We start from the raw sequence: 26,453 nt of genomic DNA on the forward strand, positions 1-26,453 counted from the left end.
CACATCAGCACGTGTATACAGGCTTTGTACTGGAAGCCCTCGTAGTTTGAAGTTTTCAATCAATACGTGACAAAGCGCTTTCCCATTAAATATAAATAAGGAGAATACAGGAGTCAGGGTCATTGTAATCCTGGATCTGGGTTTGCTCTTTCAAACACCCGCTTTCTCTCCTGCGTTTGTACCACAAATGTCCTTCAAATGGCTGCTGGGTGATTTACAGTTTAGTGTTGTTCTTGTCCCCCAAACTCGTGTCTAGTGTCAGTGAGCCGCAGCGCGTCTCTCCGGAGGACAGGCTCGGTAGTGGACATGGAGCTCGGTGTCGGAGGATCGCGGTACCGCCGCGGTGTCGTTGCAAGGCCCCCGTTATGTGCACTAAGCCGCGCTGCTGGACACGAGCCTCCCGTCTGCACCGTGAAGGAGCCGTGACGCGCTTCGATCACCAATGCAAATGAGACTGACTACCCCTCCTCCTCCTCCTCCTCCCCCCATCACTCCCCATCACCTCCTCCTCCTCCTCCTCTCACACACACACACACACACACACACACACACACACACACTGCCTGTGCTTTATATCGCTGTGCCAGCCTTTCAGAGCGACGGGGCAGCACTGCTGTCTGAGAGAGAGCTTATATAACACCCGCTCTGGAGCTGAGGAGACCCTCACCGGACAATAAAGCGGGGAAAACAGCGATGATAACGGCCGCGGACTGAGAGGGGTCGATGGATGGAAGCGGTGCCGTGCTGAAGGTAAGACACGTTCAGACAGCCTCTACTGTAAATGGAGGAGGCAGACTGAGGGGTTTTAAGATGGAAGACCTCGGCTTCTTAAATAGCTGATGCGTGTTTACTCTCGCTGGTTGTTCATTTGCCTTTCAACCTCCCATCCATCCCTCCAAATCAAAGCACACACGTTGGTTTATTTGGGGATAAAATGCGTAGTGGGGGTTATTTTATGCGTAAAAACGATGAGTTGAACATAAGTTGGGCACTCGGACTTGATCGGAGATTGTTCATTGTGCAAACTGTTGCTTCTATCCTCGGGAGCACCCCTACTTCTTCTTTTCTTTTGAGGGGGGGCTGTGTGTCGGGAGAGGCCTGAGATGGAAAGTATTGCTGAAGGGCATGACGGTATGTGACGGCCACCGAGACAGCGAGGGAATTAATGGATATCATCGGATGTGGAGGAAGAGAGACTGAGTCTGTGAGGCATCTACTGAGGGATGAACATAGCTGGTGTTACATGGGAACCTGCACGGACTGTACAGCCCCTCTTTTTCTGTCGCAACGGGCTCAGATAACAACCATCATGACAGTAAAATAAAACCCATGAGAGCAGGTCAGAGCTGCACTTCACTGCTTCTCTCCTCAGTCAGTGTCAGCTTCTGAAAACACCAGGGCGCTCAGAGATTCTCAACATCTCATCTTTGCTTGCTTCCCCCCCCTCTCATCACTTATTCATCTCTCCACAGATGAGGCCAGAGTTAGTCTGTATACTGCTTTGATAATCCCCATTTCATAAGCTCCCATAATGCGCTCTACGGACAGTTTCTTTTATCACATGATGTTATTTCACAGTGATAACTGAATTTAGATTGTGGAGCTCAGAGATACCTGTTTCCAAATGAACATAATCTGGTAGCATGGGACTTGAGTGAAATCTTTGTATAGAAAAAAACCCCACTTATTAAAGGTTTTGTGTAATTTCAGTTTAAAATAATCAGTTTTAAAACCTGCTAACACTCAATAGAAACAGAGATTACAGACCAGAACTTTGATTTAAGAACAAACGGCAAGAATGAAATCATTGAAGCAGCAGACACAGAGGGATGTATTGCAAGATGCTGCAAGACAGAAACACAAGCCCATATGTCAACATGAGCTGTGCGTCTAATCCACCAGCCATACACTTCCCTTCCTCTTCATTGTGCTGACATACAGAGAAATACTCTGCTGCTTTACATCCAGCTGCTTGTGTTTCTTTCTGTTTTGTCCCCCAAGGAGCTCCGAGGAGTCAGTGACCACAGCCTTGGATATTAAATCCCTCTCCGTTGAGACGCATCCATTGTTCCACTGCTGCTATTGGACTCAACTGAGGACCGAGACACCATGTGTGCACCGCTGCCGTGTGCTGCAGGTCTTGACAACATTTTAAAGTTGTAGGAATGTTACTGACCGTCTCACTCCTGATTGATGAGATGGCCTTTCACTGAGGTGACGGACAGTCCACGCTGTAGGAATGGTGGCGCCCCTCTACAAGCTGCACTGCCTGTTGAAGCGGGCCCAGATGCTGCTGCTCGGCCTGGGCATCGCCTATCTGATGGCAGGCAGCATCCTGCTCCTGCAGCGCTCCAGCGTCAGAGTGGCCCAGCCCAACCTCGCCAGCCTGCCACCCCTGCTGTCCCTTGCAGCGCCCCCCACCGCCCTCAGGACTGCAGGCCTGGCTGTGAGGGCGCGCTCCAGATGGGCCACCGCTCAGGCTGTGTCCGGTGGGGGCGCCAAGGCAGGGCGACACTGGCCCGCGTCCCGAAGCCTCGGGGTCCAACACTTGCATCGCCGCTGGTTTCACAGTCTGCTGCCAGAGAGTCCAGAGCAGAGAGTCTCTCTGCACCGGAGCAGCAGACACAAAGGTAAATCCCTCTACACACACTGCAGCCGGGCCTGCAGATCGAGACACATTTGTCTCCACACTGAGCTGACACTGTCCTGTCTTTCAGTTCAGGTGTCTCATCTTGACATTTAACATCACAAGCATCACTGCAGCTTTCCTTCTAAGTAACCAGCCAGCAGGCAAAAGAGGCAGAGCAACCAGTGTTAACGTGAACATGTGACCACCGGCCACTGGCCACTTGCCCTATTTCCATTAATTAGTGCTCCAGTGAGGTGTTGACTCTGTGAAGGTGGTAGTCAGCTGAATGCTGTTTTAAGTAGCTCAACGGCATTACTGTATGTGAAAATGAAGGATTCTTCAGCACAGAAATTAACCAGTGAATTCTGTTGCGAATATAAAGCTGTGTGCTTTTCTAAAATTCAGACATGTCTTCCAACAGACATCTTATCTGTCAGACCTGTGGTTAAGTGGCCTTACAAAATCTAATGTGGTTTCACCAACTCCGGACTGCCCTTGTATCAGTCGCCAAGGTTGTGCTCCTCTTTTGCCAAGTAGAAATTACAAAGTCTGACAACAGTAACCTCCTGCTGTCTGAAATGGAGCTGGAAGGGAGAAGATGAGCCCGATACATGCTGCTGAAGATGTGCGGACTGAGACACTGTTTTTGCTGCTGAATAATATATGAAGGAGCAAATATACACGTTTATTTTCTATTTTATGATTTACTTTTTTAGCTCAGATGTCCAGGGGCTGAAGAAACATACTCTGCACGGGACTCCCGTGGTGCACTCACGACAGGCTTCATTCTACATTCATGAACAGATAATCATGACCTTAGAACATTTAGACGAGCTTCATTATACATTTATATGATATTTTACGTGTGGGTTCCTCAGATCTTGTAGATGAGGGATCGAGCTCACTGATCTTTTTGAAACCAGCGGAGGAAAAGGCAGGCAGATGCCACAGAAGCTTCGGGAAAATAAATGAGTTATTATGAAGTTAAAAATGATACAATTTCTTGTTTGAGCACTCTTTAAGGAGCCTCCGACATTACTGGAGCACTTTTTTACTCCGTTGTTTAACGTCGTCTGTCTGCACCTTTTGCCATTTTGTTGAAATGATAAATACAATGTAATTACTCCTCGTGGAACATTTACTCTTCTTGAAAAGCATCCTACAAGAGCTCTTAATCCTTTTTTTAAGCAGACACTACATGACTGCTCAGTATGGTAATACAGATGAGAAATGTTGGTGGCCGGGATGAGATCTGTTTCAGGAACAGCCGTCTGGCAAAAGGTTCTTTTTTAAAAGTATTACTCGGGACACAGAATTAAATTATCCAGAGCTATCGTGCCACATGCCAGAGAAGAGTCACTGGTCGAAGGTCTCAGAGGAAAAGAGAGAGACCACTATCTGTTCTAGAACCACCAAACCTCTTCAGTACACCTGGAAACAGTATGTCAGCTACAGTCGACAACAATTGATTTGATGATGTTTGGGAACAGAATAATCATTTAGATAAATAGTAAATGAAGGTCAACACCACGCTCATGTCTGTTGAGTAAATGCAATTCAGCCAGCAGTTTTTTTTTAGCTTAGCTTAGCAAAAAAAACGGAAACAGGTGGAAACACTTTGCGTTGTTGCTGTGTGCAAAGTTAATGAAGTCCAACTGCCAGCTAAACTCCAGCTGCAAGAATCCAGCTGCTATTGCTGGACTTGCTGGTAGAAATAAGTCACTGAGGTCCTGGCTGCCTGACTCCAGGAACTTGTTGTGTTTACAGTTAGTTTTTTTGTGCAGAATAAACAGTATTTAACATGTTAACTGGTGAGCTGAAGAGACACGTCTACAAGCACTTCTTGAGGAGAAGCAGGTGAGCTGCATCCCTGAGTTTTTCTCCCGATGCTAAGCTAAGAGTGGTTTTAACTTTATATTTAGCGCACAGACACATCGATCTTTTCATCTACTTCTTGGCAAAAGCAAAGAGGTGTGTACCCCAGTATATCAACTAATTCTTAAAATCTTTTATCACGGAAAAAAACCAAAATGTTCTCATGTGAACATGTCCTGCTGTTGTGAAGGTCTTTGAGTTTTGGGCTTTTGGTCGAACAAAAGCATCCATTTGAAGAGGTCAACTTGGGCCCTGAAAGGCAGTGACAATGAATTGATTTAATGACAAATCAGTCAATCCAAAGGAGAAATGGCAGACTCAACAATAATGATAACTGTTGGCAGTGCAGACAGGCCAGACATGCAGCGAAAGAGAGCAGGTGAATGACATATAGTGAAGGAATCAGACCAGGGACTCATCCATGTGGTATGTGCTGTCGGAAGCATTTACCAGCTCACATATTGTCTCTGGTGTTTCTTGAGAAGCTTTCTCTCACTTAGTAGAATGAAAGGCAGAGAAATGGAGAGAACAACGACTGGTAAAATCTTTCTACTCACTGAGTCGAGCAGAGATCATGAGATGCTGAATCAGGAGCATCATCGGATCTTCAGCCAAGGTCTGCTGTCATTAAACAGCTCTCATCCATCCAATGCCAACTCGTTATCCAAAGCTCACAGCTGAAGTCTCTGGACTAGACCCATACATTGTATATAAAGGAGTTCGTAGCTTCCGGGTTTGAAAATGAGGCAGACGCAGAAGTGCCTTAAGATGCAATACCACTGAGTGCCACTAGAGGTCGGCTCCAAAAAGCCTCCGGCTCCATAGACTCCCATTCAACTTCTCTCATCAAATCCAAAGTGAATAAAATGTGTCCATCAGTTATCTCGGTGTTGTTAGCTAAAGTCACTCCTTCTTCTTAGTTTTCTGGAGGTCCATCTGAAAATAATCCCTCATTCATTAGAAAAGAAGATTCAAGAAGACCTGGTTTTGGGGGCGTGTCTGTTTGATTGACAGGCCTGTGGTGCAGTCAGGTTACAGCTATCGGTGGGCGGGACGTAGTATCGTCAGGTTTCCGATCAGATCGGTCAGATCCACCTCTGGCTCCTCCCCCAGCTCGTCCAAATATGGTCACTTCCTGCTCCGAACCGCTCCGAACTAACAAGATGGTGACGGACAGAATCTGAACTGGAGGATTCATAACGTTCACAAACCAACGATGACATCACTGATGGATGATGACATCACTGATGGATGATGGTTGATGTCGATACAACATATTTGAGGTTGATACTGAAAAATGAGATCAAGAATTTATCACCATCCTTCTGTTTGCCCTCAGTAACTTCAAGGTTGTTGAAACCATCTTTTTCCTCTCAGACTAACAGTGTAATGTCGTAACAGCTCTTCATAAGTCTATATGATGATTACGCTGTTTGCATACACTGCATATGTTTGTAGTAACTGATCCATTCGTGGGACACTGTTTGTTTTGAGGGTAAAGATTTCTCCCTTCGGTATTTCTGTGCTGCAGTTACTCATTATTTATTTATTGACAGCGACAAGATGACATGTCGGTCAGACTCCCGTCTGGACTGCAAAAGGTTGAAACAAACCAAAAAAGAATTTCTTTATTTGACCTTAATCCTGCCCCATCTTTATTCAGTGACTAATCTCATACAAAGTGAAGCAGTGATATCATTACACACCCGGATGGAGAAGTTTGCACATCAGCTTCAGTTTCAGATATTCATAGATTCAGGAGCCACCACCTATTCAAACATGTTATAATAAAAGTAAGAGATGCATAATACTTTGTGTCTGCTGCTGGAAACCTTGTGCCTTGCAGGGATGAGTCACAGATTCCTTGATATGTAAGGTACATATCAGAAGTATTACACATCCAGAGATGTGCAGACAGATCAGAAGTAAGAGATATTAGAGGAGATGCGCAGTAGGAGCCACAATCTCTGTATTTGTATTTCATGATATTAGGTTTTTACAAAGTTTGTGTTGATTCCTTTACAAAGTTTCAAGTAGTCAGAGAGTGCAGGTTATCTGGTCGTACATGCAGCCTCTGAGATGATCCTCTCTGACCGCGGCATCCTTTTACTCTGTGCTGCACATCTGTACGGATGTTGTAGATCCAGCAGAGAGGACGTGAACCCCCTTCAGCCCACTTTAATGAACACTCGCGGTTCTACCTGTGGCAGTGGCCGTCCCGTCATTAGCCTCCTCCATCTGATCCTGCCGGGAAGAATCAGTTGCAGCTCCGCCATCTGTCTTCGTGTTTAAGAAAGCTGCGCGGTGTCGGGCTTCGGTGCAGTCGTTTCTATCATGTCTGGGAATTCAGACTGCTTCCCTCCATTAACCCTGAGCTGCAGCTGCTTGGGGCCTCTCCTTCACTTTAATTAAAGCAATGACCTACCCTGCTGGGTGGCTGAGGGTGGAGCGGGGGTCTCACCTCGGGCGATGCCTCTCGAGATACTTCTTCTCACAGACTTTTGCAGGCCCGGTGTCCTCGTGCTTTCAGGCAGCAGCCGTCTCTTGAGGCGCAGGCGGCCGGTGACTCAGCCTCGCGCCAGCACAACAGGCTGGACGGGCTTCAGAGGACATCGCAGACTGATTGAATCAGGAATTCGATACGGTGATGCTCGGCCTGCCAGAGATTTCATGGTCCATTGCTTGCATCCATCTTGTCTGCGCACCTTGCTGCCACATCTCTTGAGTCCCAGCTGCATGTATCTCCCCAACACTTTTTAAAGCCTCTCTTTGACCAGTTGGCTTCAGTCTATTTCTATTGCTGGTAGTAAACATGAAATAGGAAGCCAAATACTTGGTGTCCTTGAAACCTGTAAAACGTCTATGAATACAAATTCACAGGGATGGTGGAATACACGTATAAGCCAACTGTGAGGATTTATCTGCATGCACCTCATGCTCCAAAAGATATACTTCAACCTGAACACATGCAGTACAGTTACTGAATGAAAAGCATCCAGCACATAACCTAAAAATACACCAGTCTCAGAGCCAAGGGGGAAGATGTAAATGAATCCTGCACACAAAAGAAATGCATATGCTGCTCTCCACAGTGAAACTGGTGTTTATGAAGACTTTTATGCTTCAGCTGAGCAGAGTTTGATGCAGCGAAGTGTCAAAGACAAGGATAACATCAAAGCCTGAATTTGGGTGACATTTTATATGGTGCCTTAATCTCGTCAGCACGTCATAATAATCTGTCGTAGCCTATTATGCGTTACATCCTACTTTCTAAAGGAGTGATTTTTATTTTAGTGGAAGTAAAGAAGTTCAAAGAAAAGTAGGAATAAGAGTAATCCACATCAGAAGATAAATGAAGCCTTGTCATGTTGTAAATTAGTTGGATATCACGGCTCACGATACACACTACTGTGTGTATAATCACTGTGAGTAAGTGAGGACGCAGAGGCTGCTTTGGCACCGGCGCTGTTCGAGGACGTGTCCAGAGACGGAGTAGGTCTGGTCCGTGTCCAAATGAAGTCAGAGGAGTGTGTCAACATCCATTTACAGCTAACTGTGTGTGTGTGTGTGTGTGTGTGTGTGTGTGTGTGTGTGTGTGTGTGTGTGTGTGTGTGTGTGTGTGTGTGTGTGTGTGTGTGTGTGTGGGTGTGTAACATTGAGCACAGTTATTATTCAATTCAATTTTGTTTATTTATATAGTGGGCAATCACAACTACAGACTGGATATAAACCACAGACTGTTTCTAAAAGAGTTTGTAGCTTCAGGTCTGTAAAATGGTTCTGATCCAGAAGTGTCTTCAGCTGCAATACCAGCGAGTGCCACTAGAGGTCGGCTCCAAAAAGCCTCCGGCTCCATAGACTCCCATTCAACTTCTCTCATCAAATCCAAAGTGAATAAAATGTGTCCATCAGTTATCTCGGTGTTGTTAGCTAAAGTCACTCCTTCTTCTTAGTTTTCTGGAGGTCCATCTGAAAATAATCCCTCATTCATTAGAAAAGAAGATTCAAGAAGACCTGGTTTTGGGGGCGTGTCTGTTTGATTGACAGGCCTGTGGTGCAGTCAGGTTACAGCTATCGGTGGGCGGGACGTAGTATCGTCAGGTTTCCTGAAGTTCCTCACATGAGAATTTATTGTGTTTTTGATTGAAATATTAAATATTACTTATTTAAATCACTTTTTTTTTCTTTCGCTACAAAACTACTTTTCACTCCACTGCCCTGGTTTTGTGAGGTCACTTCCTGAGCGTCGCTACAGGGAACTTTTCAGCCTGACTGAATTTTAATTAAACTTTTTCTCTGGACACGCGTAGGAACGTACATCGGATGCTTCCTGCACAACGCCAGTGACCGAGCCCTGGGTGGAACCATGCTTTATGACCTGCGCAAAATGACCAGCTCTCTGTGTCAAGACACCTGCTCAGAAAGGTAATGCGTTCGCGGCGGGCTCCTGTGAGGGCACCACAGAAGGCCTGCTGTGTGAGTAAACGCTTTGGATCTCAGTCTCCTCCATGAATGCCTCCTGTGTTCGGAGCGAGCGGAGAGCCAGGTGGCTGGATGACAGTAAAAGATGAGGGGGTGAGAGAGGCCGGGACAGAAGGCTTGATCTGTGTGTGTGTGTGTGTGTGTGTGTGTGTGTGTGTGTGTGTGTGTGTGTGTGTGTGTGTGTGTGTGTGTGTGTGTGTGTGTGTGTGTGTGTGTGTGTGTGTGTGTGTGTGTGTGTGTGTGTGTGTGAAAGCTTAATGAGCTGACTTGAGCAGTCAGTGAATAAATCAGTGGTTAGATATGTGTTTTTCCTGCAGCCGTGGTGTGAAAGTCTGTGGGACAGTGAGCTGAATTAGCAGCAAGGATTATGACTTGCCGACAAACCTGCACGGAAACATGAAGAGGCAGGTGGAATGTTTCTGAGCCAATCCAACGAATGACCCTCTTGAATTATTCCTTTTTATATGTTAGCAGTGAGGAAGCAGTACAGCCCCACTGAAACAGAGCAGCAGAGGACAGATGGAAGCAGTCAGACTGAGAGTTGGTGCTCACATCTGAAGCCCACAGAGCTCACACACACACACACACACACACACACACACACACACACACACACACACACACACACACACACACACACACACACACACACACACACACACACACACACACCCTCCACCCATCCACATGGAAAGCAGCCGTGCTCGTTACCTGAGCCGGCCAATTACGGAAATGAGCAAAAGTAAAAAGTCAAGGCAATTTATGAGGCGTCTTCAAAGGACATACATGAAAAGGTCAGTTTTGATGAGGTCTCTTGTCTTCCCAAGGAGACAGGATAAAGGGAGAAGAAGGGGGATGAGTTACGATGTAAAGTACAGATCAGAGGTGACGGCGCTTCAGCCAGAAGAAGGCACTGCATGAGGAGAAGCGCTGACAGATATCACGGGGGATACTGGAGGTTTAATGCTGGGAAGTTTGAGCTAAATGATAAGTTTGAAATGTTACCTAATGTCCTGTGGAATGGCTCAGCCTCAGGCCAATAGCTGGAGGTTATGGATTGCCCTTGGCAAGAGCAATAACTGTGTGTATCTGTGTGTGTGTGGTTAGTGGGTATCAGTTTGCCGGTCTGGAGTACGGAGCCGAGTGCCACTGTGGGAACCGGATCAGTAGCCCGCGGGCTCCGGAGGAGGACTGCAGTCTGGTGTGTCGGGGTGAGAGGGGGTCCCCCTGCGGTGGAGTGGGCCGGCTCTCCATTTACAAGGTGGAGGAGCAGCTGCCAGGTCACAGAAAATGTGAGTCAAGTCCCCTCCAGGAAGACATGGCACTGTTGGCTGTTCATTCTGTGGGTGACTGCACAGACGAGCGGAGAAATAACTGAACTGAACCAAATATTTTTAGACCAAAGCACCCTATAGTGTCACTTTTTAAAATCATATTCATTGTTTTATTGAGCAATAATTTCCCACCTGGAAACTCCCCATTGAAAACCATGAAGCTACGAAATAGAGATGCACACACAAAGCTGTGTTTTACTCACTTGACAAGACTTACATTCATTTCCTGGAGACTTACTATCACCGTCAACTCATACCTGACTAAACCTCGTCCTCACATTAACCTGAACCCAAACCTAAACCTAACCCTAACCTCACCAAGTCTTCACTTTAAAATGTAATGATTTACATCATGGTCCTGGATTGGATCCATCCAGCCTCTCTCGACACTCATCACATGACCGTCATCACATGACTTCCTTCTTCAGGCCTGATCATACTTGCACATACTTTTCACACCTAGGCGAGGCTAAACGTGACACTGACACGGTGGACTGACAGGTGTATTACACACTGTGGCGTAAATGAAACTAATCTGATTTATGTCTCGACAACAATCCACCAACGAATACAAAATGAATTAATACTTGGTGAAGAAATGAATTCAACTCTGTAGGTGTCCTTCTTTCAGTCCTGTCAGACCGCACTGAGGGCTGAGCTGTGTTTCTCCAGCCGGTGTTTAAAGTGACGGATCCTTCCATCACGGCTGTGACAGTCATTATATCTGTCTGATGAGCACCTGGAAAACTCACGTGCATCACTGTGACAACCATCTGTGAGCCGTCACCACCGGTCTGAGCACAACTGCATATTTATCAGGCTGTTATGTGATGATTCATTTAAATGTGCTTTGATACATTTGAAAATGTCACATGAAAATAGAGTTCATGTAAACGCGGCCTGATTGTTTGGGATGTAAAATTTGCATTAAAACAAACTCAGCATCACTTTGGGCCACTTCGAGAACCCTGTTTACTATTTACTGTTTACTGTTTACTCCTGTGGACTACAGTGATCTGCTGCTCATGTGTTTTTGTGACTTTTAAGTCTGCAGCAATGAACAGCCTGGGACGTGTTGTAGGCGTGGGGTGTTAATACTGGTTGTAGTATGAGTATAACAAATCCATCATTTGGGAATTAATTACAATATATATATAGATACAATATTTAATTGTAAATTGGGCTTTTAACAGTGTTTTTTAGCAATTTTTTATGTTCCTAATGCATTTGATTTTTCGAATGTTGATATGATGCATCATTGCTCCCTCTGTTTGTTTTGTGGTGAAGCACTTTGTAACTCTTAGAACCAAACTAACTGTGTACCGGCCTTCATAACGACTGACACTTTCAGCTTCAGTGAATATTAATCTTTTCTCTTGTAAAAAGTGTTTTCAGTTCTTTAAAGATATGCGCCCCCTCCCTGTTGCTGGCAAGGACGAATCTATTATATAAGGACTTCATAAACATAATTAATATTCATGATTGGAAGCTTCAGCGTCTCTGGAGATTAGCAGCTGAGTTGTGAATGTGCTATGCCGTGCACCAGAATTCAGTCAAGTATAGAAAAATAACTACTGCAGACATACTTTGGATTTACATTTTCTATTGAGCAGCCATTGCTTAACATCCTCGTGTGTACTGATCTCTTTCCAGTCAGAAACATTCACTACCGCGGCTGCTTCAAGCTGCTGAGAAGCGTCGTCGGCACCTTCCCCATCTCCTCGTTTCAGCCGAACCTGACCACACAGTCCTGCATCGAGACCTGCACCGACAAGGTTAGAAGTGCTTCTCTGAAATGAAACACCTGATGATCAATTCACTGCACACGGCAGCAGCTCTCCACTCAGAGAGGGGAGACTCCGGCTCACAGAACCGTCTCACGTGGAGCTCCTGGATTTTTGCTGAATATTTAAGGTTTAATGTGGCTCTAATGAGAAGTCGATACTCTGCATCCTGAACTCAGATCCGACTGGATGCAGCTGCACCTCCTACGAAACAGAAAAATGGTAGAAATACGGCATACAGTGATTCATTCTCTCTGTGTGGTGTGTGTGTCCACGCATGCATCACTTTTCTGAAAGATTTCACTGCAGTGTCCTCCTGCTTTGACATTGAGTCTTCTGACCTTCTGTGAATGAGAAAAGTGTAAAGAAATAATGAACCAAAAATGAAGCGTGGAGTGGGGATGTGATGCCGACTCTCCTCCTGAGCCGAGTTGACACGTCACCCTTGGCTGGAATAGAAGTCTTCGGAGAGAAAAATCAGTGTGATCAGTCACAGAAACACGGAGAACATTTGTGCCTTTGGTTTGCAGGAGCTCCCGCTGGCTGTGCTCAAGAAGCCCTACTGCTTCTGTACGTGGACGTCGTCTCTGTTCAACCTCAACCAGCAGTCGGACAAGCAGCAGTGTGCTGGCAATGCTGTTCTGAACCACACCACCACCACCGCCACCATCACCGCCACCACCGCCACCATCACGCCAACACCGACAAGCCCAGCAGACAGCGACCACTACCAGGTGTACCACACACCTGTACTCGGTGAGATGTTTGTTATATGTAAGATATTTGTGTCTCAGTTGTCTGCATGCAAGAAAATGTAAATGTAAAACTATGTAATAATTGTCAAATAATTTTTTTTTTTTTTTTTTTAATTATCTTGATAAATAATACATTTTCACCAGTGATTTTTACAGATCACACACCACAAATTAAGTTGCAGCTTTACTTTCCTCCTGAAAACTGATAAAAACCCGTCTGTTTCCCGTCGCTGTCTGAATATTGTGTTGTTTTCTTGGAGGAAAACCACTCAGTGAAGGAAAGAAGAGGAAATTAGAAATGAAAACAATGTTCATCCCAAACTTCTTGGGATCTAAACTCTGATCCGTTTCTTTGCATTTGCAATCGTGCTGCCATTTGGTGGCCCATTTTCTGAAAATTGATCCATTTTGTGCTTCTGCGTCAACACTCTGATGTATTCTGGTGCTGACACAAACAACTCTCCTTGTAGACTCCAGGTGCAAAGAGAGGATGTTTCTGCCTCAGAGGTCCAGCTCCCTGGTGGCTCTTTCTAGTTTTCCTGGTGCAGGAAACACCTGGGTTCGGCACCTGATTGAGCTCGTGACGGGCTACTACACGGGCAGCTTCTACTTCGACGGCACGCTGTACAACAGAGGTGGGGACGGCCTCGTGCCGCTCTTGAAATGGGCAATTCATAGAGCGTAAACACAGCTGACCACTTTCCTCTCCTTTATTCATCGGCACCAGGTTTTAAAGGAGAGAAGGACTACTGGAAGAGCGGCCGCAGCATCTGCGTGAAGACCCATGAAAGCGGTCAGAAAGAGATCGAGATGTTTGACTCTGCCGTCCTGCTGATTCGAAACCCTTACCGCTCCTTAGTGGCCGAATTCAACCGCAAGTGTGCCGGGCACTTAGGACACGCCACAGATGCACAGTGGAAGAGTAAAGGTAATACAGTCCAGCAGAGCGGAGTGGTTTATGGCTGTGCTGAAGGATGCTACAGTCACTGCTGCATAATGTCCTGCTGTTACAACAACAGCCGACAAGAGGAGAACAAGAGGTTCAGTGATTGTGACTGTACATCATGAAGCAGTTACGTTCTCATATTCAAAGTAAGGCCATCACTCCTGAGCTCTTTTATCCCACAGTCAGAGCTTTCTGAGAGGTTTCCTTCTAAACCGGAAGATGTTCTTATGTTGAATTAAAGTCCACTGAAGCAGCACTTCAACCACACCTCCTACACAGAAAATCACACGTTACATGCTGTGAAGTGAAGTCCGTGTAAAAAGCAAAACGGCTCTGAAACACTTCAGCGCTGTTTTTTCACAGCATGTCGTAACCAGTTGAACATTCACACAGACGACCGATCACACAGGTATAAAATTATTTAGTGTTGTCAACCCCCTCAACACTGACATATAAAGAAGGAAATCAAGAATAACATACAATCTAACAACTATATATGATACCGACTATAACTCATCAACTGTGCCCTCTTTCACCCACAGAGTGGCCAGAATTTGTCTCCAGCTACGCCCCCTGGTGGGCATCCCACGCTCTGAGCTGGCTGAAGTTTGGACACCGCCTGCTGGTGGTGCACTACGAGGAGCTGCAGAGAGCTCTTGTGCCGCAGCTCCGTCTCATCACAGCCTTCTTGAACGTCTCAATGACTGAGGAGAGGCTGCTGTGTGCCCAGAGCAACCAGGATGGGTACTTCAAACGTTCGGGGGCCCAGCGGCCCTCCTTTGACCCTTTCACTCTGGACATGAGACAGATGATTGACTCCTTCATTCACACTGTTGACCAGGCACTGCAAAGCAGGAACTTTAGTGGACTTCCACAGGAGTACCTCCCCAGATGATGACCTCAAAAGGTTACTGTTCATGGTTCGTGGAGGAACAGACGGTCTGACTGATGGAAGTGGTCCACCTGACTCTGATGAGCCAGAATGGCTGCAGAGTCAGGGACACACTTTAGAGGTCACTGGAGAAAATATGACAAGTCTCAGTGAAATCCAGCGGTGAACAGCGATGTGAGCCTTTGGGCCGGGCCCGCCTCTCTGAGAACAGCAGTGACGAACACGCAGGGAGGATTTTGACATGTTTTGTTAGCCTGCAGAGTCGGATTATCTCGCAAAGTGCCCGACTGGACAAACACGAGTAGTTTAAATCCAGGACGGACTCATTTTGGGTTTCTCTAGCTTTTTATAATTTTGCTTTAGTACATACAGTATATTATGTTCTTAGCATACACCCATGTTAATAACAATGACCAGTTGTACTAACACAGATGATAGAAGCATTGTGTTTCTGCCGCAGGTTTCTGATGGTGATGGATGAAATGTGTGGACTGTACATGAACTCAGAAACATGCTGATCACAATGAAACCGCTCTGAATTGTACATGAAATCCACCTGTTTCAATGAGCCTTTTATTTCATTAAACACATTCAGTTTGAAGTGAGTGGCGCCGTCCGTCATGACTTTCACTTTAACGGATCCTGCTGAGGAAGAGTGCTTCACTCTCCAGTGAATTTAGCTGTTAGCAGATTGTCAGTTTAAAAAGGTGATCTTCACTGGAGAAGCCTGGGCACCTAATAGTAAGTAGAGGAGCAGGTCTTCTGTTTCAGTTCATCCTGCTATACAGTGGAGGAACAGTGCGACCTGCTGGTATGGAATGAAACAAGCTCAAATTCTTTAGATTGGAAAACACTCGTCTGCTTTCATGAAGTCTGCTTTATTTAAAAAGAAGTAATGATATAAATGATTTATTTAAATCCATCACGCTGTAACAAAGATTCAGTTCCTATATTTGAATATTTAGAGATAAAACATGGGAATAAGATGGAAAGAGGATTTATTTGTGTGCTTATAGGATCATCACATGGTCTGCAACAAGCACGTCTACAGTTAGGGATGTCAGACTTCATCTTTGATTCGTCTGTCCAGGGCACATTACTCCAAACAGTCTGCTCTTTGCCTGCATGGCCAAGTGTTGGTTTCGTTGAAACGTTCTTTCTGTTACGGAGCCTGGGAGTGGCCAAAGAAAATAATGTAAATCATGCGCACAAAATACTAACTCGAGGCCACAAGTTGCTAAATCGTGGCCATGAGATAGATAGATAGAGCGTGACAGCAAACCACAACAGGCTTTCTCATGCTCCACAACAGGCTTTCTCCTCTCAGCATGAAGTTCACTGCACCTGCTTCAAGTCTCAGTTTACCAACTATAAAGTCGATAACATCCTCAAAGTTAGCATGCTTCCAACGATAAAGGTCAAGGTCTCAATATCATCGTTATTGCCTTTTACTAACAATAATCCTTTGCATGTCTTGAATTACAGCTGTCTTTAGTTAATCAAATAGTCCTATTTAATTTGGTTGCTTCATTCTGAAAAGTTACAAAGGAAGAACTAGGGCATGCTGGGAAATGCTTACTGATTTAGGGTGAGGCGAGGCGCTAAAGAATCATTTTTGCATCAGGGCAGAAGTTATGTTATGCTGTAGGTTGGTGATGAATCGTGGGTTTCTCCTGAAGGCACGTGTCTTTCAGACGGTCACTCGGCCAGCTTGGCTTCCCGGGAGCTGGCGGGAGGAGAGCAGCGGCTACAAGGGTCCGGCTTCATCGTTCTCAGGGGGCCGGCCTTCCTTGGCCTCATGACTCTCAGGGGGAAAGAGGAGCTGTGATGTTCGGCTTGCGCCAACGACCCAGAGACTTCCAATTCACTGAGCATCGCTTACATCATAGCAAATAAACTACATTAATTACATAAACCATCATTACTAGAGGAGGCAGAGGAAAAACTAAAGATAAGACACGCCGAGCTGACTGCTGAGCTAAAGAAACAAGCAAATCAAACAGCTTGTAAACAACATCTTTTAGCTGTTGGAAGATTCTTCACGTCGGTGGGTCCTCCTTTCCACTAGCAGATGTATCCAATTCAATTTTAAATTCAATTTTATTTATATAGCACCAAATCACAACACAGGTTATTTCATGGTACATAACACATTAAAGTCCTTACAGCAAACTTTGCAATATTATACAGAGAAACTCAACAATTCAACAATTCCCAGAGGTGGGCAGAGCATCTGTCAACAGAACCAGGATCAGAGGTGGGCGGCCATCTGCCTGTTGGGGTGGAGAGAGCAGAGAGAGAAAAGGACAGCATAGAGATAGAAGAGAAGAACTGTTGGTGGAGACGACAATCACAGAGCAGAGACATGCAGCTCCATGACGGGACATCTGGAAAAGAAAGAACAGAAACTACACGAGTGAAGGAACTGAATGGAGACAACAGATAATAAGAAGAAACTATGGGAGAGAAGAAGATGGTGAGGTATGAGTTAGTTAAAGAGTAGGAGGAAAGAAAAGAAGCTCAGCATGTAACGAGGTCCTCCAGCAGCCTCGGCCTATAACAGCATAACTAAGGGTTGGTTCAGGTCTACCTGAGCCAGCCCTAACTATAGGCTTTATCAAGAAGGAACGTTTTGAGTCTAATCTTAAAGCTAGAGAGGGTTTCTGCCCCTCCAACACAAACTGGGAGCTGGTTCCACAGGGGAGGAGCCTGAAAACTGAAGCTCCGCCTCCCATTCTACTTCTGGAAACTCTGGGAACCACAAGTAGACCAGCGTACTGAGAGAAGTGCTCTGCTAGGATTATATGGTTCTACAAGATCTCTAAGATATGATGGAGCCTGGTCATGTAGAGCTTTGTAAGTCATCAAGAAAATTTTAAATTCATCTCCTAATGGAAGCATGTACAAAGTAAAAAGTATTGGGGCTAACACTGAGCCTTGTGGAACTCCATAACTAACTCTTGTTTGTCTGGAAGACTCATTGTTGACATGGACAAACTGGAATCTATCTGATAAGTAGGATTTGAACCAGTCTAATGCAGTTCCTTTAATCCTCGTAACGTCTTCTAATCTCTGTAATAAGATCGTATGATCAATCGTATCAAAAGCAGCACTGAGGTCCAGAAGAACAAGTACAGAGACGAGTCCATTATCTGAGGCTAATAAAAGGTCCTTAGTAACTTTCACCAGAGCTGTTTCTGTGCTATGATGAACTCTAAAGACTGAACATCTTCAAACAGATCATTCCTTTGTAAATGATCAAACAGTTGATTTGCAACAACTTTTTCAAGGATTATAAAAATAAACATCAGGTTTTAAATTGGTCTGTAGTTTCCTAAAACAGCTGATCAAGAGTCGGCTTTTTAAGTAAAGTTTTAATTACAGCCACTTTAAAAGCCTGCGGTACATAGCCGGTTACAATAGATAGGTTGATCTGATCTAATATGGAAGTATTAATTAAAGGGGAGACTTCCTTAAAAAGTTTAGTTGGGATGAGATCTAACATATCTAAATATCTGTCAGGATGATGTGGTTCTGTAAGATATATCAGGATGATGTGGTTCTATAAGATGTCAGGATGATGTGGTTCTATCAGATCTATCAGGATGATGTGGTTCTATAAGATGTCAGGATGATGTGGTTCTATAAGATCTCTGAGATGAGATGGATTCTGGTCACTAAGAACTTTGTAAGTCATCAAGATAATTTTAAATTATATTATTGATTTCACAGGAAGCCAGTGAAGAGAAGATAAAACTGGAGAAATATGATCTCTCTTGTTAAATCCCATCAGTACTCTTGCTGCAGCATTTTGGATCAGCTGCAGGTTTTTAATGAGTAATTTGGACATCCTAACAACAAGGAATTACAATAATCTAGTCTAGAAGTAACAAACACATGAATGAGTTTTTCTGCATCACGCTGAGGAAGGATTTTCCTGATTTGATTAATATTACGTAGATGAAAGAAGGCAGTTCTGGAGATTTGCTTTATATGGTGTCTAAAGGACAAATCCTCATCAAAGATGACTCCAAGGTTCCTCCCAGTTTTGCTGGAGGCCAAGACAACGTCATCTAGAGTAACTTAGTGATTATAGAAAGAGTTTCTGAGGTGTTTAGGACCAAGTACAAGAACTTCTGTTTTGTCTGAATTTAGAAGCAGGACGTTTTTGGTCATCCAGGACTTTATGTCTTTTAGACAGGCTTCAAGTTTTACTAACTGGTTAGTTTCATCTGGTTTTATAGAAAGATATAGCTGAGTGTCATCTGCATAACAATGGAAGTTGATGCAGTGCTTCCTGATGACATCTCCTAATGGAAGCATGTACAAAGTATGTATGTAGAGTGTTAAAACGTTAGTGGAACGCAGTCTTGTCTTTCTCCCTCCTTGTCAGTCCCGGTATCCACCAGAGGTCCTCTTGCTCCTGCTTTGGTCTCCTCCCTGCCACACCTACTTCACCTGCTGTCTAATCAACCCCATCTGTAACCACTTGTTGGTCACCCAAACCAGTACCTATACCCTACTCCTTGTCAGGAACTGCTTCCCTGTTGGAATATCAATTCAGTGAGTCAAGAACCTCCATGTGAGCCTGCACATGTAAATGGATCCGTTTCCTTGTGCTTTGGAGCAATCCTGTTTCCTTGTGTCTTTCCCATATTTACCTGGACTTTGCCTTTTGTTTTACATTCCTGTAAGTGAAGTTCTTCTTGGATCTAAAGACCAACTGTCCACTACCTGCTCAGCATCAGCAGAGAGCAGACACAGAGTTGATAGAGACCAAAAACAGAGCTAAAAGAGAACATGTTGACAAACTGCAATGCTGCTCTGTGCTGATGTGCAATCAAGCATGTTTAGTTGCCTCCAAGAAGCCAAAAAATGACAGGGGATGCAGGTAAAGTTTGCTGCAGGAGAGCTGCATAACATTTGTGTAGTTTAAAGGAATTAAATGTCAAAATACTGATATTGCTGCAATGATTAGATACAGAACATTTCTGGTGGTGAACAGAATCAGCTGCTGAAGTTGAAAGTGGTTCACTGAAGGCTGCTTGATGAGGCTCATCCTGTCAGTTGTCTGTAACAGTTGTGCTGTTCCCAGAGGATTTGATGTGTCTGAAACTAAGCTTAATTAGTGAAGCAATGCCACAAGGCCTCACAGTCAGGTGTCTGTCATAAACACTGAATGGATTTACAGCTAGTCTGGGTTACATTAAGACATGAGGAACCATCTGCTTCAACAGTATGTGATGTCAGAACAAGTTTATTCATCGGCTTTTTCTTTTGTTGATTTGCAAACATAAAAATAATAAAAATTGCAAAAAAGAGAATATTTATGTTTTGACAAGAATAAAGTTTCACTGGAAGAGAAAGCAGAGAACAACTCCAAGAAAGACATAGCCAGATTGCAGATGCTTTTGTTGTCCTGCCACATGGACAGGAGACAAGCTTGTTACCTGAGCAGCACAGAGCTGGAGATGAGCCCGTCCTGAGAGCTCGAGCAATCTCAAAGGACACGCAATGTCAATATCAGTAAGGCTTCAGTATAGTCAAGACGGGAGGATAAAGAGGTTTGGTTACACTTCAGGAGGCTGTAACTCTTGTTTGAATGATTTATGTAAGTCCGATGGAATATGGAGAACATCCACCAAACCTGTCTGTGGGATTTGTGACAGGTCTGTAGACTGTGTTGCACTTAGATCTAGTTTAAGATGGCGGAGACGCAACTTCACCTCAAAATTGACACCAAAATCGTACTGCAGGGGGAGCAAGTTTATCGGCATTCTCCTTGGGGCTCTGTTCCTCCCATCTCGCTGCAGCTGGGTTCATTTTCCATCATGAAAATAGCAAATTGCTGCAAGTGCAGAAAAAAACAGCCTTGTGTTTCACCAAAATGTAAATGCGTCTGGATGTGCGTTTAGACCAGCTTTACTGTATGAAAATTGGGCCCAAAATTATGGACGGCTGAACAACATCACACGAGTTACTATGACGACCACAGTATATGATTGCTGTCAGCCACTGATGAAGTAAATAAAGCGTAAATAAACTGTATTGGGTAAGTTGACAGTTCCAGTCTGTGATCCAGTCCGGTACACTGAGTTACTAAAATAGCATATTGAAGTCAGTCCTTCAGCAGTACCCAGCTCAGATGAGCATATGTTGTTTTCCTCATATAAAGCCTCTCTACTCTTGCAAGTGTGTTATGAAACATTGAGGACGTTGCCAGAAAAGCTTCACAAGCAGTAAACTCTGATACAAAAATAATATCACACATAGCTACTGAAGTCAGACTGCTTTTAAACAAAAACGATTAAAAAAGTTAAAAGGATTTGCAGATTGCAGGCTATTAGCTGAAGATATATATCATCTTTATGTCTTTTATACTTATTATTATCATACTTTGCCATATCTTACATAAAGGTTAATTCCATCTCAACATTGGAACTGTTGAGATGGTTTAATACATCCATTAATAAACACATTAAAATATGTTCTTCAAATGTGCAATATGTAAGATTTATTCATCTACCCATCTATTTTCTTCCATTTATTTGAGGTGGGGTCGCAATGGCAGCAGGGCAAGCAAGTTTTCCCAGAGTTCCCTCTCCCCACCAACATTTCTCAGCTCACCCTGGGGGGTGTTCCCAGGTCAGATGAGATATATAATCAATAACATTCAATAACTCGCCACATGGTGTCAATTCTTTTTACAGACTGAAGTGAATACCAGGGGTATCAGTTGTATAAAGTTTAATTTCATTTGCTATAAGATTTTTTTTTAAATATGACAAAAAAACATAAACACCTCCTATGGGTCGCTACTTTTTGGTGATTTGTAAAAAAAACAATTTCATGGATCATTAAGAAAAAACAAAGCACACCGTTAACAATTAGGTCTCACCACATACTTTTTAAATTGGTGCATGATGTCTGAAATTATGTGCTGAAATCTTACCAACAGCAGAGTAATAGTTGTGCCCGCACCTTCCGCAAAATAAAGCCATAAGGTTTAAATGTGTATTTTTATTCACTATAATATTTTTTTATTTTATGTTAAGTCTATCAGTTGTGATTAGCCTGTCGTATTTTACATTTTGTCAAATAAAGCCATCCATCATCCATCCATTCATCCATCCATCCATCCATCCATCCATCCATCCATCCATCCATCCATCCATCCATCCATCCATCCATTCATCCATCATCCATCCATCCATCCATCCATCCATCCATCCATCCATCCATCCATCCATCCATCCATCCAATCATCCATCCATCCATCCATCATCCATCATCCATCCATTCATCCATCCATCCATCCATCCATCATCATCCATCCATTCATCCATCCATCCATCCATCCATCCATCCATCCATCCATCCATCCATCCATCCATCCATCCATCCATCCATCCATCCATCAGTGTGTGTGTGTGTGTGGGGGGGGGTAACCTAATCAAACCATTAATTAAAGAGGAAGTTGCACCGACTGTTTGCAGTTCATCCAAATAGAAGAATTCATAGTTTAACAGGTCAACTCCATATCAGACGAAAAGAGCCGACATAATCAATTAATCAATAAAAGTCTCCTGGTAAACACTGGACTTTAATATGAAAAAATCCTGCCTCCTCACTTAATGAGAAGCTTGACCTGCGTGGACGGCTCTCACAGGGACTGAAAATCTGGAGCTAAACTCTAGAACACAATAAAGCCTGTTAATCCTGCTGCACTGCTTCGTTGAACACTTCCTTTGGGGAGCAGAGTGGACAGACGGAGGACGAGGAGGCGCTGCTAACCAATCTGAGCTCTTTTTAGAACAAAGAATCATGTGTGATGCACATTACTGTTCAGTGTGAAGACCTCTTCAAGCTTTCATTAACGCTCCTCAGTCAGTCAGCAGTAATCAGCAGAGACAGAAAATGTGAGTATGACAAATGTCTAATTAAAATTAATATCAAAGTAAAACGATTGTTCATATTTATATTCAGAACAACGAAGGAACAATGAAACATATTATACATGCTAAAGGATCCTCACAGATGAGTGTCACTTAAAATGGTTCACATCCATCTTATGTAAACTTTTTATGGATAATAATAGTGGATATTGATTAATGCATGCTTCATTACACTGAAGTGGATATAATAAATAATGGGTAACCTTAATGGCATGTGATAGCTGAGGTCACTGTGGTACAAAAAAAATAAATAAATAAAGTAAATACCTACCTACCTACACCCTGCTGCTCTACATGAGGAAGGAGGTGCAGTAATACGTCATGTCTCCGGGGGGCGTCATTACGCACGGGTCTGAGTAAACTGTACGAATGTTTCCAAGCATACAAATGTGACTTGTGAATATTATCTTGTGCGTAAAAGCACATGTAAATTTAGAGGAACTTCTAATTACAGCTAAGCAGATGCCTTTGATGAAGTTCATTATGATGAGATGTACAAATCAATACTCAGTCCAATCATAATTGTTGAAATTACATCAACAGGTGCTACCAAATAAAGTTCTGAAATGATTAAAGGTGTTTGAGGCGAATTAAACGGAGGTAAAGGAAAAACTACACCAGCACGGTGGAGAACTTGACGATTCAAAATAACATTATTAATGGGTTGTATTCAACTTCCTCTCTTAGCTGGCTGTTCCTTGGATATATGAGCCTTCGATGCGGTGTTGTTTGTCGCCATTATTCCCCAGCCATCTTTTCATTCTTCCTTTTATGCTGCAGAGACAAATTCTCCAGCTCTTGAAGCTCCTGCACAAAAACACATACAAAAAATTAAATGTAAAATTAAAAAACATCATAAAACCTTCAGATCCTGGTGCTGTAACTTCAAGTATCATCTCCCTTCATCCTCTGAAAGTAGAAACCTCCAGTGATTTTATTTATAAATGGAACTCTAAAACCATATCCAACAGGACAGACAATCCTATTTTGAAACATTTTATTAAAATGTGGTATGAAGTTCACAAACATCTTGTATTGAATATGGGACTGTCCCCCAAAACTCCTCTAAGACAAAATGAACTTATACCCATGACTCTAAATAACAAGATTCTGGGGACGTGGCATGATAGAGGAATCCAGCATCTGGAAGATTGCTTTGAAAAAGGACTTCTCCTGTCTTTTGAACAATTGAAGAGAAAGTATGACTTGTCCAGTAGAACTTTCTTTTGTTACCTCCAGTTCAGATCTTTTTTGAGAACCAACCTGGACCCTGGAATGACTCGACCTGTCTTAACTAACCTGGAAAAATTGCTTCATGAGGGAAATGTGTACAAATGTAATTCTAAAATGTTCTCCATGTGGCTGAATGAGGGCCCAAAGCCAGGACTACACAGATCCAGGATGAGATGGGAGTCGGACTTGAATATAACAATTGATGAGCAACTCTGGTCAGATTTATGTCAGAACAGTTTGTCAGCAACGGTTAATGCTCGGTACAGACTTGGTCATTATAATTTTCTTCATCAACTGTACCTCACCCCTCAGAAGCTACATAAATCCAAACCTGAACTATCAGAAATGGGTTTCAGATGTGGTTTAGAGGTCGGCTCCTTCCTACACTGTACCTGGCTTTGCACAAAGGTGAGAACCTTCTGGCATGACTTTTGGAATACCTTGACTGTCGATCGCAGGGGTCACCTTCCCGTTAGACCCTGAGCTGTGTCTACTGGGAAATTTCACAACTCTCAACAGATCTTTAACGAAGCCCCAAATTAAACTTGCAGAAATTGCTTTGTGTGTGGCCAGGAAATGTAAAGCAATGACATGGAAGTATGATTCCCCTCTTCTCATCGACAAACGGTCTGTGGAAATGAACAATTGTATCCCTCTTGAAAAGATTACATACGGTCTCAAAAAAAGATATACAGTAATCTATTAGATATTTATTTATAAGATTTTGTTTATTTTTTCTTAATTTGTTATGTAATTTTCTGTAATGTTTAATGTACTGTATTCAATATGTTCTGCACGTTATCTTGCATTGTTAAAATATTTGGAAAAATAAAAATAAAATATTTCAAAAAGTATCATCTCCCAGCTGGACTAGTAATATAATACTAAATGATAACCTGTCTGAATGAGCTCTGAGCTCTTGTGAGCAGGATATTTGGACCATTGTGGCCACTTTCATGGCACTTCTCACTCTGATAAAAAAAAGAAAAAGAATAAAGGTCCTCCAGTCTTTTACTCTGAATGCTCTTCAACACCCCGCCAGCAGGAGAGAGAGGCTGCGATGATGGGAGAGTACACCTGCACTGTAAATGGAAAAAAATCTTACATGGAGACAAAATCACGGTCGACAGGTTTCACTTCTGGCATAAATCATCATCATAGTTAAACTGCAACTTAACATTATCCATCCCCTCTTCTGATTTTCATGTGCTTCAAGGTGACCTTTCTCCTGGAGGACTGAGAGCTTCTGTCTGCTCTGCACGGACACCACAGATGGTGTCAGCAACATTTGACTTATTTCCCTTGAAATCTAGTTATTTTTCATTTTTAGACATATTTTATCCAAGTTCACCAAGTCCAGTCTGTGCAGTAATTATCTGTGAAAAGTAATTCTTCCTTTGTCTTTTTTTTTTTTTGTTAAAAAAAAGTATAAAATATTTGATCCATTTAAACATTATTAATACTCTGTATTATATATTGAACACTGTATTAAGTATTTACAGCTACTCTACGCAGCAGCGCTTTGAGCTGAATGCAAACATCAGTCTGCTGACATTCAGCAGCTCTAATGTTCACCCTGGTGACCACATTAGTTTAGTGTTCGCATGCATGATGAACACCAAACACAGAGTAAGGCTTAGACTGCCACCAGATTGTCCTGTTGACTTCAAAGTACAGAAACGATGAAGTGCTAGTGGCATGAGAGGAATTTCTTGGCTGAAATAGATCAGGATTCATCCTTTAGGATCTATAAAATAAAAATGTCATTCAATCCAGGACGTGTCTGAAATATATCAGTCTACACTGTTGTTTTAATACACAGGTTTCAGATCTGTTTTTCCTGAGTAATTTCCTGAGAGCGGTTCAGTGTTTGATGGCGCTTTGAGCATCTCTTTGCGATACACCTCTGAGTAAATACTCAGTAATCAGCAAGGTGATGGCTCACATCATTTTCATATTCTACAAAGGGTGCCGTGCTGATTGCTTGCTGATTCCCAGACAGTCCCAACACTGCCGGCTCTTGGTCCTACATCAGTGATGAACTGCAGACTTAATGAGATACATGTTTATGAGAGTATAGACACTGAATCAGGCTGAAGAAGAGGACGCGCTCTTCACCAGGGTATTAGCATAAAGCGATTTACTACACCCAGCTGCAGTGACAACAAAAACTGCAGTCTGTGAAGATTTAAAAAGGTGCATCACTGTCACCTGCCGGTAGATCTCTGTAGGGAGGAGCAGTGTCGGACTAATTCAAACTGACAGCTTGGCAGCCAGCAGAGCTGCTTCTTCCTCTGAACTTGTAAACACAGTGGTTCTGCACATTAACCTTATTTACATCTCAGTGTTTGTGGTCGCTCGCTTCGGCCTGCAGCTGGTTACCATTCCACCATGTTTGTTTACTCTCTGTCACATTTAATACTGGGATGTGCTGCATAATTTCTGTGTGGCAATCAACAAACTTCAGCAGGAGCCCCATCATAACAGAAAGAATTATTTTCTGTATGATAATGTAGCTCTGCTGTGTTAACTGAGGAGGAGCTCAGCTGTCAATGTGAAGTGAGTCAC

The 26,453-nt window shown here is 43.4% G+C and overlaps 1 protein-coding gene across 1 annotated transcript; it reads left to right on the forward strand.

The window, feature by feature from the left end:
• Window positions 1-550: 550 nt before the first annotated feature.
• Window positions 551-15,146, forward strand: LOC138634318 (sialate:O-sulfotransferase 1-like). The gene is made up of 9 exons (XM_069721131.1): window positions 551-750; window positions 2,002-2,630; window positions 8,815-8,929; window positions 10,094-10,278; window positions 11,974-12,095; window positions 12,635-12,860; window positions 13,330-13,494; window positions 13,587-13,787; window positions 14,348-15,146. Exons 2-9 carry the CDS (start codon window positions 2,240-2,242, stop codon window positions 14,698-14,700), a joined length of 1,758 nt encoding a protein of 585 aa, XP_069577232.1. The 5' UTR covers window positions 551-750; window positions 2,002-2,239; the 3' UTR covers window positions 14,701-15,146.
• The last annotated feature ends 11,307 nt before the right edge of the window (window positions 15,147-26,453 follow it).

The sequence above is a fragment of the Brachyistius frenatus genome, unplaced genomic scaffold, assembly GCF_029030835.1.
Source record: "Brachyistius frenatus isolate BFR_SWC_R1_liver_20210118 unplaced genomic scaffold, ASM2903083v1 Contig_258, whole genome shotgun sequence".
NCBI classification, from domain to species: domain Eukaryota; kingdom Metazoa; phylum Chordata; class Actinopteri; family Embiotocidae; genus Brachyistius; species Brachyistius frenatus.